Raw genomic sequence first — 20,776 nt, 5'->3', positions numbered from 1 at the left:
TCTGCAATAATTAAAATCCAAAGTTGTGACGTCCACGCGTTTGTCATAATTGCTCGTTAAATTATTATCAGCAATATTCCCGCATTCCATGTTTCTCGATAAAAGTACGCTCGATTTCCGTTGTTACTTCAACAAAACGGAGGTGTACGTTTTTCCCCCGACACGCGGTCTGTCATCCAATGTTCGATAAACGTCACATCGTCGCCGTCTTATCGGTGCTTTCCGTCGGGCAAACTTTCGTTGCTCGTGTTTCGAAACTGTGTTTCCCACAGTAGTAGGACGACAATGCGCATCGCTCGTCTGGTCAAGTGAAAATCTCACCACGCGAGTAGTTGTGTCGCTGAATTTCTCTGTCAGAAATTCACAAAGATAGAGAATCGGGAACGATCGAAGAGCAGAGAAACTCTCAGCTTCCATCGTCGCCCACGCGACCACGAGATTTCCAACAATTTCGACTTCGCTCAAAGTTTCCGTCACCGTGAGACTGATGAGCAGAGAGTGGAAACGTGTAACGGGAATTCTAGCCACGGTTGGGTGACGAGATCCTCTCACACCTGGTTGTTCGAATAAAATTAATCTTTAAAACTTACCGTTCGAGTGAGAAAATGTTTCCTCTATTTCAAATCATTTATCTCCGATTCAATAAATTCCGTTAATTAGTGCAAAAGAATTTTTAGAAAATTTCATTATTCGATTAAAACGCGTTCACTGACATTGTGAAAATGACCATGTCTACGTGTGTGCAGGTGAATGAATCCTCGCTCTCACGATTTGCGTTCGCCTCTTTAGCCTGTCCATCGACCCTAACTAGCTATTTATATACACGAGCTTCTTGTCTCTGTACTCGTGGCTTCTGCGTATCTAATAGGTAGCCGCGTGTGTTCATACACGCTCGTGTTCGCCCAATTATAAGCATCACGGATATCGATACACGCTAGCGATGGAATACAAATACGCGAATCGCCGGTGAACACGATTTTCATCGCTGCTTGCACGGAAGGCAAGATCAAGAATTCTAGATTAACACGTTCACCGGCACCGGTAGAAATAGCCATGACTAGTACTTTCAATGATAATATGGAATTATCAAGGATAATAAAGATTAATTCCTTCAATCTAATAAATGGAATTCTCTACTTCCAGTCGCTACTGGAAATTTCTAAATTCATCTAAATTAAATCGCTGTTAGAGAGTTATAAATTCTCTAAAACGCACGATCGTCATAGCTCGCGGATGCAGAGAGGCTAAATTTGTAGCCAAAGAGAAGTCTCTCTCTCTTTCTGGTGAAGTCACCATAATGCAGCTGCATACATGACCGCAACTTCGCAAGTATCTCTTTTCACAAGATTCTTCTTTGAGAATTTTTCTTTTTAATTAATCAGCTAACCAACTGAAAATTGATTGGGTGATCAGCGATCCAGAACACGAACAAGGGTGCTGTATATGTCCTGAGACCCTTGATGAAGCCAACCGCAATACTGACAAAACGCTTACACCCAAAAGCCTCAGACAATACTAATCTTCCTTGTTCACTTTCATATATACCGTTCTTTCGAATAGGTGCAATTCTTTCTTCCTTTTGTACCCTTTCTTTGCTTCGTCGATTGTTTGACGAATCAAGCCAAAAGCGTGCACGTTCGGAAAGAGGGAGGGAGAAAAAGAACAATCCCCTCGTCCATTGAATCGCGTGTCGATAGACATCGAAAAAGGTAAGGGAGTACCCCATGTTAGACCACCATCGTCACTCGGTGAATATGCTTAACGCATAATTATGAGGGCGCAGCTGCGAGATGGCACGTACACGTTTTTCAAAACCACCGCTATGCATCTTCGTCTGACCGGAAGTACCGCGATATGGTATCCACGAACATCGTTTATGGTCACTGGATATTATCGAGAGCTTCGATCGGACGTGTCTAACTCTTTACGGTAGTTCGATCTTATCCGTTTCAATATCCTTATTTGCGAAATGTTTAACTCTTTTTCCCAGTGGTTTTCAACTACTCTGTACGAATCGTCGGTGATAAAAGGGTTTAATTCGAATCTGTAGAGAAAGGGTGGCGAATCCTGTGTAGGAATTCATAAACGGCGATGATAAAACGGCAATGTGTATCGCGTAAGAGCAGAAGCGGAGCCGTTGTTCTCGTTCTTCTCGTTGCTCGCGGAACAAAAGCAGCCGCGGATCGTAAATAAAACGTCGATAGATCCCGTGCCCGTTACAATTCTCCGGACAAAAGTATCTCCAAGTTCATCGAACTACGCTCACGCTACCGGACGATAATACGCTCGTGTAACAATGAACAAACAACGTTTTTCAACGTGTTTGCTTTCCATTGAAAATGCACGATACGCGACAGCACGGATCACGCACGGCTGTACTTTCACGCGTGCTTTCCACGCGTCACGTGCCACGGCTTTCTTTCGTTCTTCCAATAGCTTCCTGACATGCCGATCGCGCGACACCGAATTACACTGTCGATTCGAATGTATTTGCTCGGTGTCAACACGTTCCACGTGTTGCTGATGTAACGGTGATTCACGATATGTATCGGACATTCGATTGGCGATCGCTCATCAATTTCACGATTTCCTGTCACGCTCTTCGATTCAAGGAAATTCATACGACCAATTAGTAATTTACAACAAACGCCCAGAGTTATGCGAAATTTCCCAGAGCTCGCGATATACCAGTGCCTCTCATCCGAGTAACTTGAAATTCGAAAGTAGAATGCGAAAGAGTGGAGAACACGTTTGATAGAAAGATCCGCTTGCGATCGAGTATTCAAACTAGCTCGTCCGTACGGCTTCTAATCAGCACCGGGCGCGTGTAATAATAAAACAAACGAGTAGACAGGAAATAGATAAGCGACGATAAGAGAAGGCAGAACGAAGAATCGCTGTTCATTGTCGATCGCAGACCGGATGGCGTGTAAGCATCGCGTACCCCTATGTTCCCTATGTCGGTTCACGGTAGTTCGAAGTTCAAGGCCGTCTCGTGCATCGACTCGTGTAATTAGCAGGGAAACTTTGTTATGGAAAAATGTAGGGAGAATAGAAGGGGGACTCTGAAAGTTTTTTTAAGAATCCTAGCGAAACTTGGCTAATATTCTGCCTGTCGTCTGACAAACCATCGACCTTTTCCCCTGAAACGACTTTGTATATTCGAGTTGTAAATGGCGAGAGACGAGAGGGTTCGAAGAAATTTCTTCTCTGCCAGGCTGTGCGTGGCAATCGTTTTCTCCCTGTCTCGCCTCCATCGTTCCTGGTTCGTTCGAAACGCGAATTCTTTTCTCTCGTCGTTGCTCGCGGCAGCTGTCAGCGACGAAGCCTCCGACTAGCCACGGATCGATAATTCAACATTCTCACGAGCCCGATCCAAAGAGAAGGCAACGAATGGACGCGAGGGGTCGGGTCGACCCTAAAGGGGGAGAGAGAAAGATGCGCAGAAAAAAGGCTGCCCTCTTGCCGCACGCTAATTTGCATCAGGGATACGTACACACCGGGAGGATCCCTTTTGGCTGGAGCACGTATCAACAGGGGTATCTAACGATGGGACGAGGGTCGAAAAACCACCTAGGGTACCGATAAATGCTCTTCTCGGACGAGTCTCCTTCAGTCTCCTTCACGAATCGTTTCACCGAAAATTAAATTCTAACAGCATAAGAGTTTAATAGCACGAAAGCCTCCCTCTCACGGTTGAAAGGGTGCAAGTGGGCCCTTCGCATTCTCATTTTCCCTTGCATTCAACTATTTTATCCGAGAAATTATATCCACAATGTCTGAGATTCCATACGCGGTGTGATGGAACACTTTGATACTTGCAATTCTATTACAAGCTCCAAAAATTAGATGTGCCATAACGAAGGAAATTCTTGAAGAAACGAAAGAAAAAAAATCGATAGTCGTTCTCGGTCGGCGTCATTTTTCTTCGCGGTATTATTCGGAATCGAAGTTGTCGTACAGGATGCAGACGCGTCAAGATTACGTACGTGCCGGGAATTTTCTGGGATGCAACGACGCGACGGTATCGAAAGCAACGAATTCTTTTCTGCCGGCAGCTTTTGTGCCGCGAAGGCAATCGATTTCCAGGGAATCGAACGGTCGTTCCAGCCGATCGCTGACAAAAAGACGAGGGGGAAAACGTTAATCGAAGAGCCTCCCAAGTTATCGCGTCTGAAACTTATCTCGGACACGCAATTTCTGCTCCGCTTTCCCGCCCGATTGCTCCAGATTCTACTTCCTATACTTGCGCGTGTGTACGCGGCAAGATAACGCGACAACCGAGTGGATAAATCGAGTTTCCCTCGTAACGAAGCTTAGGTGTGCGGCTATTGTAATCATGGCTTCTCCATTTCCTCTTAATTGTCTCATCGCGATGGAAGCGTTAGCCGATATCGATACCCTGGAATATTACGCCGATCAACCGAGACTTGATTTCTCAAAATTGCAAGCTTCTAACTCGATTAGCCATTTGGCGACCGATCGAGTAATCGAGCAACTATCCAGCATTTAATATTCATAATTTGTTGCAAGAAACCCGTTCGAATCCGTAAAAGTCGACTCGATTGGATCCGTAACTTTATTGCTTATCCTCCTCTCTCCGTGTAGAGCATTAATCTCGAGCGACAGACAAATCCCATCCCAGGTATAATTAAATTGTCTACAGAAAGGATTAATTAAAACCAACCATTTCGAGCGTGCACGCGATTATCTTATATACCGTGGCGGATCGTTAAATCAACCGTATTTGCGTGTAAATGCGAATGAGATTGCGCAACCAGAAGCCGTGTATATAATTGCAAAAATATCAATTAATAATTAGACCTCCCTCTCTAAATGTCGCAGCTCGGTATAGAAAGCGTTCATTCTTACACGCTATCAATGTAAGACTATATGTATCGACGATCGATTTCCAATTATATCAATATGTATGAAGGTGTAGAACGATTTCCGGTTACTTGAATCGGCCAGTACACCTGTGATAGCCGGGACAGCAACACGGTGGATGCAAATTTTCAAGAGGCTGCGGATAGGTCTCTGACCGAGCGGTTGCAACGCGCATCGGTCGCAACTGAATATTCCATTCGTAGTTGGAGGAAGTAGCGGGAGGGTGGTTGTATATGCGCATAGGCTCGAACACCGGGGTTGCGGCTATTCCGTCGACCGGCTCTCGAGGGTTGTTCAAGCGTCAAAGGGGTAGAACTGGAGCTCGAATCACTCGATAGACCGCACTGTTTCGTGTTATTGCGTTATTCGTGATAATAACCGATTGAATTAACTGGTTCCCAAGCGAACACGTTAGACGATGGATTGTTTTCTTAGCCCGTTCGTTGACGTCTCGGATCGATCCTTTCGGAAATAACTTACGAGACGAAATTCTGAATGAGAAACCTTTCGAACTATATTGGGTTTTAAAGTGTCGTTGACCTGAGCTGGAGAGGGTCGAATAAAATTGGTTTCGTATTGACTTTCTTATTGAGGAAATGGATTTAGAACAGCCACAATTAATACTTATTACTATAAATCTCATCCTTCACTCTATTTCAAAGTTTTAAGTTAATATATACCGGTAACTTCTATATCAGCCGCTAGGTGGATGTTAGCGACTACTTTCTCGCAAGTACTCGCTCGCCAATCCATCACTATCGATGCTTAACTTCTTTATTTTATTTCCCAGGAGTATCTGATCCCTAGATTCGTATAAAAAAATAAAAGTCATGCATGAATGTGGTATGAAATAGTTTTATGGAAAGTTCAGCCGGCTGGTTCTGCGGACCGGTTAACGTTGGCCCATGTGCGTGTCGACGGGGGTTGCGAGCCGTGTCAGGATCGAGGGTAGGCGGCCGACGAACCTGGGGCGTCCAACAGACAGGGACGAAGGGCGAGAGGCTGGACTGGGGTGAGTCTAACCGGGGGAAGGACGCCGGGCGTCGCGGCGCAGCCTGCCGCACCCAGCAAAGCGCCTGCTCCCCTTGAACCGGCAAAACGTATACCTGACGCAACCGAGGAGACGAGGAAACCGCGTCGTTCTCGCGACACGCTGTTGCTAGGCGCTCGTTTTCCACCCTTGATTCCGCTCCAGCCGTCTCGCGGCTCACCGTTTCATCTCTTCATACGTCGCCCTGTGAAAAACGTCCACTCGAGGCTCGCGTTCTTTCAACATCCAAGGTCAACCCGCCGAACCCTCGGATCCTGCGACACCGGGGCTAATTCACGGGACGCGGCATCGACCTTTGTACCTCGACCTTTGTTCCGCGTCACCTTCGAACGTGCTCGCGTTTACCGGCTCCGTCCTCAGTGTTTTTTGACATTTCTACAATTTTCTGAACTCGAGTTCTTCTTCTTTTTTTTTGCTACTTCGTGGGTGATTGTGTGCAATTGTGAAATTATGTAGTTGATCGAGAGAAGATTTTTCGGACTCTGAGACGGGTAGTGACATAGAAGGTAAAATTGGAGAGGCTCATTACTTTAAATAAGATACCTTTCGAGAGTAAAGTATAGATAATTTTTGTATGGTTTATTTTAATTTGATGATGTTTGATATATCTACCTGTAGCAAGGAATCATGATATTGGCCAGAAGTAGGGTCTCGAGGTTGGGATAGAGTCGGAAATTAAGTAGGAAAAGCAACCCCTTCGCTGCTTCCTGAAAGCAACAGGATATCGTGGTATTGCTTAGAATAAGAACCTTTTAGGGAGTCGAATACGAAACTCCAGCAGTGGTTATCTGAATTTCCTGATGGAGATTCGTGTTCAGTGTAGCAAACAGCATCTTTGAAAAGAAGAATCTTTTTGAGAAGGAGAACGCGTATAGAAATATCTTTTACAATTTACTCCAATTTCGTGATGGAAGCTCTCGCTGTAGATGTCCCAACTTTTTGATGATAGAATCAAATATACACCTCCTTCGTGAATTTCCTGAACCTGGTATCTATTCAATATTCTTCAGGGTAATGAAAAATCACAGTATCCGTCGACAGAAGGTTCCTGAAGATCAGAGAGAATTTGCTGATGTTTATAATTAAGGTTTACGTTTAATCCCAACAGGATCGCACGTACGCGACAGGAAATAGCCTGAGAAGGTGAAGTACACAAAGTAGCGGGAGGATGACGAGTAGAGGAGGAAGATTTCGAAGCGGGGTGTCAAGGTTGCCCGACCTTGATTCGGTCAACGAACCGCTGGGTTTCGCAAAATCGAGCGCACCTGGAAATTCGCATGGAGCACGCGCTCTTCTCCCCTTCGAAATTGTCCGAACGCAAAAAGGTCGAAACTTCCATCGTTTCCGTCGTTTAACCCCGGGTGTCGTTTCTCTCCTATCGTTCGCCTCAGCCTCTCACGGGGACGTCAGAGGCTTACAAGTTCCTCGAAAGTTCACTGGTCCGTGAATCGTATAATTTTAGGGACGCTCTTGTTCCTCGTTTCGAGGGAACATCGACTTCCTGAAATCGACGCGTACATAACTTTATAACGTCCCTCGAGAAGATCGCTTTCCTTCTTGGCTCGTCGCTTTATTCCTGGGACACCGTCTACGAATATTTATGAACGATCACCAACCGTGCCTGGTGAAATATGTTGCCATTTATTTCCTCAGTTCGCCTTCCGTTTCCTTCGGCTCCGCTTGAATTTCATGATTCAAGTACTTTGAAAAATAATGATCATCATATTTGGAAGTCGATGCTTTTCGACGAGTACAAATTTCAATTGTAGTTCATCAATAATTAATTTTCTGAATTTTATTCACTCTGTAATAATTACTCATTGTCGGTTATTGAAATTTCATGAATAATTTAGTTGCTTACTTTGACGCTCATTAAAGAACAATTTATGTTCCATTGTGGCACGATGTATGAATCGAATATGGAAAAGCGAAAGCTTTGAATAGGTAGGGATTTACATACGCGATTGGTTTTTGTGACTTTGTATCTCTCTGCCTGTTCTTTTATTCCGATTTTTCATTTTAATATAAGTAATTGGTTATAAATGGTATTTGCAAATAACGGTCGGGTTTTCATATAATTTTCATTGATTCTAGAAATCATATCGCGATACGTTTGCAGAACTCTCAGGCTAATTAACGTACCAACGGGAACAACTCTGCGGTGGTCGGCTCTGCAGAGACTGCAGACAGACGTGGGTGGTGTCCATCTTAAAATAGGTTGCATACCTTAACGGGAGTCGTGCGATCCTTTTTCGTGAATTAAATTCATCCGTCTCTTTTTATCGAGTACGTTTATTCGACGCTGTTCGTCCTTTTCCATCTTATTCGACATATATTGGGGCTCGTTCTAATCCATAACCACGGTCTCGTTGCTTTCAATGCGGTTTCCCGAGACCGGAGCTAGAAATTTCGAGATTTATTCGGGTCAACGCCAACAGTCTCGTTCCTACGAATACGTAGCCAAAGGTGGAAATATTTTACGAAATTATTCCAAAAATATCGAGACTATAATTCACTTCTCAAGCATCGACACTCGTTTCGATTCAACAGCAACAATTGCACGCGATTTCAGTTGAGATAGAACCCGTAGCTGCGCCCGGAATTGGCAACCGACGCCTCGAGCCAAGACTTCCGTGTTTTTAGGGGTTGATGGCCACCCCGAAACGGAAGTGGCATTGCGGTGCTAGGCTTAGGCGGTGCCCGTTACCTTTGCGGTAGGTTAGGGCTAGGTCCTCTTCAACTTGCGTGCAAGGTACACGCGAGATCCTTATCGAGGAGAGTTCCTCGTGAATCGTTCTAGAAGACTTACCGAGCCTCCGATAACCATCGTTCGCTAAAATGTCCAAACAAGTCCAAGACATATCTTCTCGCCACGTTTATTATCATTCAAATAATTCGAAGGCGATCATCCCTCCTAGAAAAGGGATTGATTATTTTAAAATTATAATCGATTTTGCAGAATACTCGAACGAAAGTAACGAACGATCAAGATAGAAAGGGACATTTTAATTGTTGATATTTGCGAACGGTGATTCGTTTCACGAAGAAGACCAGATAGAAATCTACCGTTGCACCTGCGGTGCGTGTTTCCGGCGACGGTATCGATTCGAAAGTGGCGATGCAGCAAGTGCACCGGAAGAGGAAGGAGCATCGTCGATGAACGAGGAAGACATATCAAAATCCTGTGTAAATCCTACCGGTGCCGACGCGACCGTTGCTTGGAGAGTAAATTTTCAGTAGATTCGAACAGAAAGAAAATAATCGTACTTGTATCGCTTTCGCGACGTTTGTTATAGTGTTTGTTATCGCGATTCGTGCCGATGAGAAAAGTGATCAGCGGTGGGTGATGATCAGTGACCCACCGTTTCGAATGAAGTGGTTTTAGGATGATGGTGGAGCGTGTTGAAGACCATCTCTTCATGTATCGACGTCCCGTTTACCGGGTCTTCCAGTACCTCGAAACCACCGAGTAAGTATACACATTATTATACATTTCGTCTGAAAAGAAATTAATTTCGCCGTCATTTTCAATTAAGATCATACAGCGTCATCGAATATCATAGGTATTCAGTGCACTCTGTTCGAGCACGAAAATCGTTGAAGCAAAGGTGAAATCGCGTTTTCCCCTTGGCGTGAAATCGAATTGAATCGAATCACCATAATAATGCAAGGAGAGCTTTTGAAAAGTTTGCACCCATGAGGGAGAGATCGAGGTTCCTTCGGAACGGTTGGCTATCCAGCTGTTAGAATCCCCAGAACCGCGGAACAGGCGTTTAAACAAAGGGGGGTTGGCTTCGTTTGAAGAGCAGCCAATGGCAATTTGCGTGCATAAAGCCCTTTGAAAGTCACTTGGAAATTCGTGAATGAAGGAGCGATGCCGCGAGCGATAAGAGGAAGAGAGGAGAAACAGCTTCTTTTTCGTGGCTGTTGCGCCGATAGTAACGGGGGTAACCATGGCGAAATTGCCGTCATCGACCATCTACTCTTGGTTACCGTTGCTAATTGCCGCCATTAAGTCGACTTCGCCATCCTCGTCTCGTTAGACTTTTCGATAACTTTTCAATTTCCTCGATTATTTATTTATTTAACACCGTTTACTGTGAAAGAGCACTTTCTTTCTCTCGAAAATCAAATTATATCGTCCAATCGAATTGGCTATCGATACAGGATCAATAAAAAGGAATCTAGCCACAATTAGCTTCCTTATCCCGGCAATCTTGACGAAGTTACCGTGTTCGTTAAACTCGGCGATTCACACGGGATAGGGCAATTAATTTAAAGGTTCATAAGCTGGTTTATAGCTAGGTCCCATATAGTTCACGAGCAGTGTAGATTCGAAGGAAAATCACTACGCTATATTAATTGTTATAGCTTTCAAGATATTTGCAATATTGGATTGTGGGCCCGTAATGAGCCACGTTGGCATTCAACGGGTTACCGGAGAAAAGTCATCTGTACACAGGATTGTACGTCTAGTTCTTAGGAAAAAGGTTAACTACGGTGTTTCTAATAAATAATCAACGCGATCGACGTCTCCAGGCAGTCTGTCGGTCGACCTGGAACACCCAATCACCCACCACCATCCTGTTCGCAGGAATTGCGCCAATGACGCGATTTTTCAACCTCGTCCCACGCGATTACAAGCTGCCAAACACTCGGTACAACTGACTTGAAATGAGGATAAGATCGGCTAGGATAATAAAGGATAGGAAAAGAGAGAATGGCAGGTTGTCCGTTCGAAACGTTGATCAGTTTCTGTTCGACAACGAACCTGGGAACACGCGCGCGTATACATATGTATATACTGTCGATATTTACGGTGGAGGAACGAGGATGAATATTCTCGTCTCTGGTGATTCGACCGCTGGAAAAACTAGAACGCGACGAGTCTCATTTTCGTCGCTCCATTCTCAAATTGAAAACGCTGTTTCAAACTTGCCCGAGATGAAAAACTTTCAATGCAACTTGAATATTAATCCTTCTATAGTTCATTTTGTATAACGTGCAATACACTGACTGTTAAATATTATACTTAATATCGCGTTGCATTGGGTGTTTAATACATTCGCATATATTTTCTCTTTAATTCCTACCCTTCGAAGACATCCGCAAAGTTTGAGTATTCAACTTTGGAACGCCTTGTACATTCCACGGAACTTTGACCCAACTTTGTCATTAATACCAACTGTGCGAACATATGGGACAAAAGTTCAGACTCTCAAGACTACCCCTATCGGAGTTCCACTAGCAGAAAGCTAAATCTCTTCGGAGATTCTCATCGAAAGACATACCGTGACACAGTAATTGAATTTCATAAAACTAGATCCATTTCGACACGGTTCCAGATCACGATCCAGGGATCGTATCGAACGACAGGCTCGAGTTACGGTGTCCGATGCAAAAATGACCGATAGACAAGTAGGTGATTATTACAGGATGTCTGAAGCGTGCAAAGTTCACCAGTGTATCCGTAAATCGATCCATCGATCGATCAGAGGATTTTCTCTCAGCTCTGATCCCAGAAACATAGACATCTTTTCCTGAACGTTACACACCTCGATTAAAGTGTATCTCTGTGAACTTTATTACACGCGTTCCACGATAATGTTGGAGCTGGTTGAACGCAAAGCGAATGGAATCTCTTGGTCGAGTTGTCGTGGTCAAAATTTGAACTCTTTCGCGAAGGATCCGAAAGGGATCCTTTTACTCAGACGGGACAAAGGTTATCCGCGTGAGAAACGATGGAGAAAGGAGAACGGAGGGTTGCTGTGTTCCCTCGGTCAGCTAGGGTGCAACGAGTCCTACAGCCCGGACACCTTGGGCACGTGGAAGTTCCACAAGGTGTCTCGAAAGAGGTAATTGATAGGGGAAAAATGTATATTACGAGTTTCAAATCCGCGACGATGCAAGAGCGCAATAGAGAAAGTAATAGTGAAAGGTAAAGTGCGTGGGCGACAGTTGCAGGTGCGTAGCGTATAGTTTTGTTCACGCCGTTGGGTCAGGGCCGTAGAAATCCCCTCTCTCTCTCCTACGTTCATTATTTTTTATACCAGTCACCCTTAGGATCTCGGGGTGTGCGACCTTTTTCAAACACCCTGTGTACATATAAAACTTTTATATATTGGCAGTTGTGCACGCTGCATCGATAATCGTTTACGGATCATCGGCTCGGGTGTAAATACGAGCTCGAATCGTGCCACGAATCGGTATAACGTTACACGAAAAACAAATCCCTGCCAGATTGCCAACCAACAAACCTTCGCTCCGTTTCATCATCCACGTCCAACGAACATCCTTTTCGATCTTCGGCTTTGGGAGGCGATGCTTGATCTTTCGAGTGTCACTGTTTCTAGCTGTTGAATTAAAATTTCATAAGACACCATGACAGAGATTAGCTTGTCTCGGAGCTAGCTGTTCCAGTATTTCAATGGAAGTAGCTCCTGGCACTCGGTGTTAGTGTTTCGTCCCTGACCGACGGCATTCCTTAGCTGGACGACGCTCATCGATGAAAACTGTTCAACGACATTCTCGTGATCGTCACCTTTTTTTTAATAACGAGGAATCTCAGCTTTGGCGATTAGCATATTCTTGAAATATTATTTGCAAATTAGCTTCTGTTCTACTCAGTCAGAGCCAATACATTCTTGAGATATCGCTTGCTCCGAGATTCCGTCCCGTTGGTTCTCCTCTCCTCTCATCGATTCAATCGCTCGCAACGAAATACCCGAAATTTAATTCCCATTTGAATGCCCATCACAAATTATTCCCTCCTCTGGACACAGGCTCAATGTTCTCGTCTGTATGCTCGTCCACGCAATGGTCCTACGTAATTTAACGTCCACGTTCGGTATTTATTAACGATCGAATCGAAGACAAACGAACGAGACATTTCATTAGCTCTCGTGCTTGACGTCATCGACGTTCGAGTTTCCCCAATGTGTCTGATCGTGAAATTCGTTGCCAATAAGGCGTCTGACGAGTGAGTGAACTTATCAGCTGACTCAAATAGCTTTTGTTATGATTCAATTTCGATGCCGCCAAAGTAACAGTACTGTAATATAAAGAAATTAGGCATTCTCTTCCATAGAATCACCTGACGTTCGCTTTGACACAATGATTACAACCCCACCCTTTATAATCTGTTCTATAAAAGAGTCAGTCATTTTTTGAGTTGATCAGACGCTAGTCAGACATCCAGTTCGGGGTAGAATTGAAGAAGCCCGTAGTCGCGATCAGTGAACGTATCACCGAGTTATGCTTTTGTAATATCTAAAAATACCCGGGTAACGATCGACGTAGTGCACGAAGAACGCCTGGGAACGATCGTTTCTAATGAAACAATCGATGACACGTTGATTTGCACGCGGAAGAATCGCAATCGCCTTTGTTCTATTCTATTAAGAAATATTTCTGTGAAAAATGTGTAATTTATTCGCGAAACTGTGCAACATAGAGGAGGAGGATCTTGATCCTTTAAGCGAATCGTTCGTCGAAACGGACGAGTTTTTCTTTATTCGTGGAACGTCGAATAAAAAGTAAATACCTACTAAAAAAGAAAAAAGAGAGACATTAAACGGAAGAGTTAAGGGAGAATTTCCTCTTTTTCGAAGCTGGAAATTTTTCATAAGAAGATTTCTAAAGTAATCCCTTCCTTCATCAACCAATGAATAAATTAATCTTCCGGCAAACGCTTTCACGTTAGTCAGCCAGCGTCAGTCGAGGTTTTACAAGATAATGCATAGTTAACGTGGTCGTCGACTAAGCCGAGATCTTTTCATTTTTTCCATGGTAGCCATGAGGGGATGAGCACTGGCGTGGGAGATGGAGGTGGAGGTGGCGGTGGTGGTGTACAAGGAAGCGGGGGTGGAAGAAACACGCCTCCCCATGGATCGCCCACCCCCATGGATAAAGCGACTTTGAAAGTCCATCTACCTAATGGTATTCTTTTTTTTTCTATTCTTCTCGTGCTGGCATTTTTAATCGAATCATTTGTGTTTCTTCAGGTGGTTTCAATCTTGTTAAATTCGGTGATGCGATCGATGTAAGGGGTATCATTTCTTTGGTAACTAGTCGATTAGCTGCTGGTACAAGGCACTATAGAAATCTCTACGCCATGAGGCTTCATCATCCTGGATCGGGGGAGAGTTACTGGTTACACCAAGACACTACCATGTACCAGGTATCTTCATGCTTTTGATTTTCTAAAGAATATGGTATAGTTTGTTGTGAATCATTTGGTATTATTTAACAGGTTCAGGAGAAGTACGAAAAGAAACATCCCCATTGCGAGTGGAGGTATGAACTAAGGGTGCGATACCTACCCCAGAACCTAAATGATTTGTACGAAAAGGATAAAGTAACGTTCTACTATTATTACGATCAGGTATTATTAATCAGAGATGCAAGATATTAACATCGTAGTAAATGTTAAATATTCGCGATATAATTAATTTTATTTCAGGTTCGAAATGATTATCTATGCGCGAACCACTCGGCTCTAGATCAAGATGTGGCTGTTCAATTATGCTGTCTAGAAATTCGATATTTCTTCAAAGACATGCATCAGGTTGCGCTTGACAAGAAGAGTAATCTCGAGTACCTAGAAAGAGAGGTAAATAGAAAGTGGAAATGTTACATGTTTCTTATGTGAAAGAACGAGTACTTTGAATTTGATTGCCTAGGTTGGTCTGCACAAATTTTTACCACGGTCCGTATTGAACGGAATGAAACCAAAGGCTCTACGCAAACTGATACAACAGCACTTCAAAAAGGTAGCAGCATTATCTGAATTAGAATGCATGTTCAAGTTCTTTGATCTCTTAAGGGCACACTACAGATTCGATCAGGAAAGGTTCATATGTGCTTTGGGGGTGAGTTGATTCACAAAGAACGTTGCTGTTTTTTACAAGTATTAAACATTGATAAAATGTATATTTTCCTGTTCTTGTTTTTAGTCAAGCTGGTCTATACCCGTAGAACTAGTCATTGGACCAGACTTAGGCATATCTTATATGGCTCACAGAGGCGGAACGGTGGTAGGTTTCCCTTGTATAAATTTTACTAATTGTGATTATCAAACCTTGGTATTACACCAAACGTTTAATGTATTACGTAGCCAACAAGAATGGCAGAGTTCTCTCAGATACAGTCTATTCAGACCCTTGTATCGGACTGTAAGGAACACGCGAAAGCGTGTATTAAATTAAGGGTAGCTGGGACTGCTGAAACGTTAAGTATAACCTGTTCGAGTCTGGACCAAGCAGAAAGTTTAGCAGATTTGATCGACGGATACTGTAGACTAGTTACCGGAAGTAACACCTCATTATGGAACAGAAAAGGTACAATACTGTCTGAACTGATTTAATGGAACAGCCGTGAAAACTGGCATGTTTATACTCATCAATGAAATTTCAATCTTTTCTCTGCTTTTTATTGTTATCTCGATACTCATCCTATTAGTATTACCATTTTAAAGCTAACAATTTTGATGTTCATGCGATAAACATTGTACCTTAACTTTTTACTGACATTTGTCATGGTATTTGAAAAATCAGAATTATATTGTTTCGTTTATCGAATACACTGAACGTTTAGTTCCCTTGTATCTTCATAACCGTATTCATATTTTACACCTGAACATCTAGCACGAACCCCCCGTTTGCGTTAACGAACGATACTAAGTTCTAATCGTTTACACTTCCAAGCTGCATCGTGGAAAAACTATCCCTGTCCATGCAAAGGTTTGTAGCATCGAACGATCCCTTTGTCGTAGTTTAATGTTTAGTCTAACATCATAATGCATGAGAATCACAGTTAATCAGAACTTGCAATTGCTAATCGTGCCCCTTACTTTGAAACAGACGCTCATCCACCAAAATACAGGCAAGATGGAAGCACGAATAGCCCAGAGAAAAATGTTAGCAAAACTGGAACTATTTTGTCAGAGGACTATGCAGAAATTGTGGACGAGGAAGGAGACTACTCAACTCCAGCTAGTAAGTAGTTGAATTAAGTGAAACATTATGTGAACCATTCTACTGTTATTTAAATTTCTTTCTTAATCTATAGCCAAAGATTATGAAATAGTAAGGAACCAAGTGGAACTGGGTGAAATTATCGGGGAGGGTCAATTTGGTAATGTACATAAAGGTTCTTACAAAGGAAGGGACGGCCAGACCATAGCGGTAGCAGTGAAAACTTGTAAGGTTGACGCGGACCTCGCTACGTCCGAGAAATTCCTCGAAGAAGCTTGTAAAGAAACATTCCTATAATTTGAACAAGAAAATGCTATCTGCCATGAATACGCAAAATAATGCTATTGAACATTTTTAGATATAATGCAACAATTTGAGCATCCTCATATTATAAGATTAATTGGAGTGTGTTCAGAAGCACCGATCTGGTTAGTAATGGAATTAGCTAGGTTGGGAGAGATGCGAGCTTATCTGCAGTCGAATAAACATCGTCTGGACCTCGCCACTCTTCTACTTTATACTTTTCAACTAAGCACTGCCCTGTCTTACCTCGAAAGCAAGAAATTCGTCCACAGGTAGTTAACAAATAAAGAAAGACTGTTTTATCGAGAAATTATCCTCTTACTAATTTTTTACAGAGACATTGCTGCAAGAAACGTGCTAGTTTCTGCGCACAATTGCGTTAAGTTAGCCGATTTTGGCCTTAGTAGGTGGGTAGAAGATCAAAGCTACTACACCGCAAGTAAATGTAAGTTACCTATAAAATGGATGGCGCCTGAAAGCATAAATTTTCGACGATTTACAACATCTTCTGATGTCTGGATGTTTGGTAAGTTCTGACAAATTTTCAATTATTATCGAACGAATCTAACATCCTTTCTTTGTACTCGTTTAAAGGTGTATGCATGTGGGAGATTTTGATGTTGGGCGTAAAGCCGTTTCAAGGTGTGAAAAACAACGAAGTGATCCGTAAGTTGGAAAACGGTGAAAGACTTGCATTACCAAATCGCTGCCCACCACGATTATATTCTTTGATGTCTCAATGCTGGAGTTACGAACCCAGCAAACGACCAACGTTCAAAGAAATCAGAGAAACTTTGCAGTAAGTACATACAATTTATTTTTATATTACCTTTTTACATCGTTATATTGCATTGCATTGTTGCAGTGAAATATTACTAGAAGAAAAACATCAGCAGCAAGAAACGATGAGACGAGAAAACAGGAGAGTACAAGCTATGTCTTGGGGTATGTGCATTATTTCGATGTAATCAAAGGTACATATATTATGAATTAGAGCACAAATGATTTTCTTGTTGTTTAGGTGCAGACGATGTACCGCCACCGAAACCCTCGAGGCAACCTCAAAACGCGACGGATCAATCTCAGTTAACCGCCGTAGCGCCAGTTTCGACGTATATCGTTGCTCAAAGTCCTGAAGTTCTTGCACAACTTCTCAAGGATAATCAAAACAGGGGGGTATGTCCCTCCGTGTACACAACTCCCGCCTCGGCTTTCAATACCTTAGCAGTGCAATTCCAAGACGAAGATCAAGTCTTAACTACTGCCTTAGTTTCAGATCTACCCTTTTTCGATCCAGCTGCCTCAGAACCTTCTGTCTCTCACGACACTCACTCAGGAGACTCCACCTTATCCGACACAAACTTAGATTCCCTCGAATCCTCGGACACTCCTCTCATGTCCAGCCTCAGTATTTCAGAGACGGCGCAAGCTCAGTCACCCGCTGCCAATAGAAAACAGCAGCAAAAGGTTAAAGAGATGCAAAATTTGTACGCGGTTAGTTCGAAAGTGGTCGGTAACGTCACTGGGGATCTCTACTCTCCCGTTCAAAAGTTTTCTATGTCCAGCGCTATTGCTGTTACAACTACCGCGGCTACTTGTGCCGAAATATATGGGCCTGTCGCTAATTTCACGCAAAGCTCCGCTATCGTTGGTAATCTCAGTCAAAGTCCCAGCGTAGGTGGTAATTTCGGTGAGAATCCTGGAAACTTTGGGCCTAGTAGCTTAACTAATATCGCAGGCTCGAATAATCAGAATCAATCCACCAGTTGTGGTCAATTTTCTTCTAACAACACCAATCAATCGTTTAGCGTTGGTCAACCAATAAGTCAGAATGTTAGTTGTTCGCAAAGTTCTGCTGGCGTCTATCCCCGTGCGCCTGTTGTTAGCTCAGCTAACACCGCTATTCCTACGTCAGCCGCAGAATGTCTTTACGGTCCTGTTCTAAAGTTTCGAGCACAAAACGTTCAACATCAAAATGCGTCCGACTTGAAATCTATCAGTACCTCTGCTGGATCCTGTATACCAAATCCAAGGGCTAATTTGGTCTACACTTCTACTTCCGGACAAAATCTACAAGCTCAACCGTTGCACGCTCAAAACTATCAACATCAGCAAATATACTCGAACATCAGCCATCTAGGCTCGCAGCCAATGTACTTGCCGCAGCATGTGCAAAACATCCAACGGCAGAATCCCATTCATCAAGCAGTTTCTTACATACCCGCGCAACACACCAGTCAACAGAGTCAATCGAGCGGCGCTAACCAACTTTACACGGCCCATGCAACCTCCCTTGGTATGGTGCAACCTCTAAAAGTTCAGGGTCCCGTGTACGCGCAACAAATGCAACCTGGAATAGCGAGTCATGTACCGAGTTCTCAAGCAACCAGCGTGAATCAGCAATTGTCTTTTAGCATGGCGCAAAGTCATCACCCTGTTCAAGTGCATTTCACTGCCACGTCAGGTGCTACGGTTCAACAGGCTAACCAGCAGTATATTCATCAAAGTAACATCGTCATGGGACAGCAATCGTGTTCCATTAACGCGACCCAACAGCAGCATGGTCAGGCACAGTGTAACGTTACCAATCCAACTACTAGCGCGTCAAATGCAACACAGTATTTAGCACAACCATCCATGCAACCAGGAATCGTAAGATCTAGTACGCCTCAGATAGCGACTGGTGTAGCAAAAATCACTACGTTCGTAACTCATAAGCAAGATGAACAATTGACAAGCTCTACAGATGGTACGCTCTCCGGATCTCTGATATCGTCCGCTGTCAGTGACAGCACAATGTCATCGAGCAGCTCGATGACAGAGGAGGCACAGCAAGATCAGGTTTGGCAAAGCCTCCTAGGAATGACAAACGCATCTTCTATCTGCAACAGCATATATTTTTTTTTTTTTCTTATTTATGACTCGACCATTCTTACAGCACCATATACTTTTATTGCGATTCAAATGTATATACAATACCATGCATACTGCTTTTGGTATATGCAGACGCGCTGATATGCTCGTTTTAAGTTGACACGATGGCCCCTTTCTCCCGTTATACGGCTAGATATTTCCTTTTTTTATTTTCTGTTTCATTATTATAATTGGATATTTTGTTTTGCAGTTTAGTAGGCTAATCTTTATTGCATGAAGAATGGATATAATAATGATACTATATAACAATTTTGAGCTGCATGCGATGAATATGATTGCACTATTATTTTAAAATTGGTTTTGCATCGAAAATTATGCATCTCTTTAATTTTAATATGTATATATATATATATTTAGTAACCCTTTGTACTTCAAGTATGCCTCCTTTCAGGCACAGAGTAATATGTAGCATTTATAAGAATTAGTTGTATCAATTCTAATTATTAATTTTATTACCACTTATTATTAATTTATTTCTATAATGTACGCTACCGTAAAATGTCAGAGTGCAAAGGGTTAACACGTTGATTGTCATCGGGATTAATTGTGGTCAATTTAATCAAGTAATTGAAAAAAAAAATTAAGAAAATTTGGTAAACTATTAAAATTACATTAGTAATTAAAAATAACAAATGTGTGACAATCAACTGTGTTAAATATCTACTACATTAGATGTACAAAGGAAAAACGAATCGTTTCTAATAAGTTGTTTGATTTCAGAGAACCGTACAATCGCAGTTGTTCGACAACGTAGCAGAAAACTTCAACACCGGTGTGGACGATGAACAAAAATTGTTGGAACAACGACTCTTAGAGCAACAGCGTCAGTCTGAAGAGGATAGTCGCTGGTTGGCTAGAGAAGAAGTACGATTTCGTTTATTTACAGTTTGTTACATTTATGTAATCATTATTTCGTTATACTATTTTTTGTTGAATTAGAAACGTTTATCAATTGCAACGAGCGGAGACGAAAGCGCTAGTCCTCCAGTTCCACGTTCAGTCACGCAATCACCAAATCACGAACAACATAGTGCTAATACTGGTTCTTTAGGTTCTGATAAGGGTAGCGAGAAAGTAATCGTCGTAAAGGTAATATACTTACTTAATAATTAAACAGATGTACTAAGGTATGGAATGCAAAGTATCCTGAATTTACAGAAAATGGAACCAACACCTACTGCAGATCTGGATAGAACCAATGACAAAGTGTATGATTCCACTACCAGTGTAGTTCGTGCGGTAATGTCTCTTTCCCAAGGTACTAGTCCCTACACTTCATTTATCTCATAGTATGTTAAACGATATTTTAATGAAATTACAAATGCGCAGGTGTGCAGCAGAGCAAAGCGGAACAATACTTGGAGTTAGTACGTAAAGTAGGTATTGAATTAAAAGCCTTGCTTTCATCTGTGGATGCTTTGATGGATATACTACCTATATCTGCTCATCGCGAGGTAGAAATGGCGCATAAAGTTCTTAGCAAAGATATGGCAGAACTTGTAACCGCTATGAAACAAGCTCAGAAATACAGCGCTACTACTTTAGACGTAGAATATCGAAAGTATGTTTTCAATAATTATGTAATAGTAAATTGTCACAGGTTACAAGGGATAGTTGTAAATAATAC

The 20,776-nt window shown here is 42.6% G+C and overlaps 1 protein-coding gene across 5 annotated transcripts in view; it reads left to right on the top strand.

Annotated features, from left to right (window-relative positions):
* LOC114877622 (focal adhesion kinase 1) overlaps positions 1-20,776 on the top strand; it is a 30,432-nt gene that overhangs the window by 7,498 nt on the left and 2,158 nt on the right. For 2 of the 5 annotated variants that reach the window (XM_029190473.2, XM_046285044.1), the window contains exons 2-21: positions 8,898-9,407; positions 13,731-13,876; positions 13,942-14,117; positions 14,190-14,321; positions 14,400-14,549; positions 14,620-14,808; positions 14,893-14,973; positions 15,054-15,276; positions 15,643-15,678; positions 15,799-15,933; positions 16,007-16,189; positions 16,271-16,487; positions 16,551-16,741; positions 16,810-17,014; positions 17,081-17,160; positions 17,237-17,391; positions 19,870-20,013; positions 20,089-20,238; positions 20,308-20,407; positions 20,479-20,710. In XM_029190473.2, coding sequence (XP_029046306.1) covers positions 9,325-9,407; positions 13,731-13,876; positions 13,942-14,117; positions 14,190-14,321; positions 14,400-14,549; positions 14,620-14,808; positions 14,893-14,973; positions 15,054-15,276; positions 15,643-15,678; positions 15,799-15,933; positions 16,007-16,189; positions 16,271-16,487; positions 16,551-16,741; positions 16,810-17,014; positions 17,081-17,160; positions 17,237-17,391; positions 19,870-20,013; positions 20,089-20,238; positions 20,308-20,407; positions 20,479-20,710 — 3,008 coding nt within the window. In that variant the 5' untranslated portion in view covers positions 8,898-9,324. Of the gene's footprint in view, positions 1-8,897; positions 9,408-10,994; positions 11,794-13,730; positions 13,877-13,941; positions 14,118-14,189; positions 14,322-14,399; positions 14,550-14,619; positions 14,809-14,892; positions 14,974-15,053; positions 15,277-15,642; positions 15,679-15,798; positions 15,934-16,006; positions 16,190-16,270; positions 16,488-16,550; positions 16,742-16,809; positions 17,015-17,080; positions 17,161-17,236; positions 19,057-19,869; positions 20,014-20,088; positions 20,239-20,307; positions 20,408-20,478; positions 20,711-20,776 lie in introns of those variants that run through there. The other 3 variants (XM_046285041.1, XM_046285043.1, XM_046285042.1) reach the window with 3 other exon arrangements.

The sequence above is a fragment of the Osmia bicornis genome, chromosome 3 (assembly GCF_907164935.1).
Source record: "Osmia bicornis bicornis chromosome 3, iOsmBic2.1, whole genome shotgun sequence".
NCBI lineage: Eukaryota > Metazoa > Arthropoda > Insecta > Hymenoptera > Megachilidae > Osmia > Osmia bicornis.
This window is presented reverse-complemented; position numbering and strand designations above follow the sequence as displayed.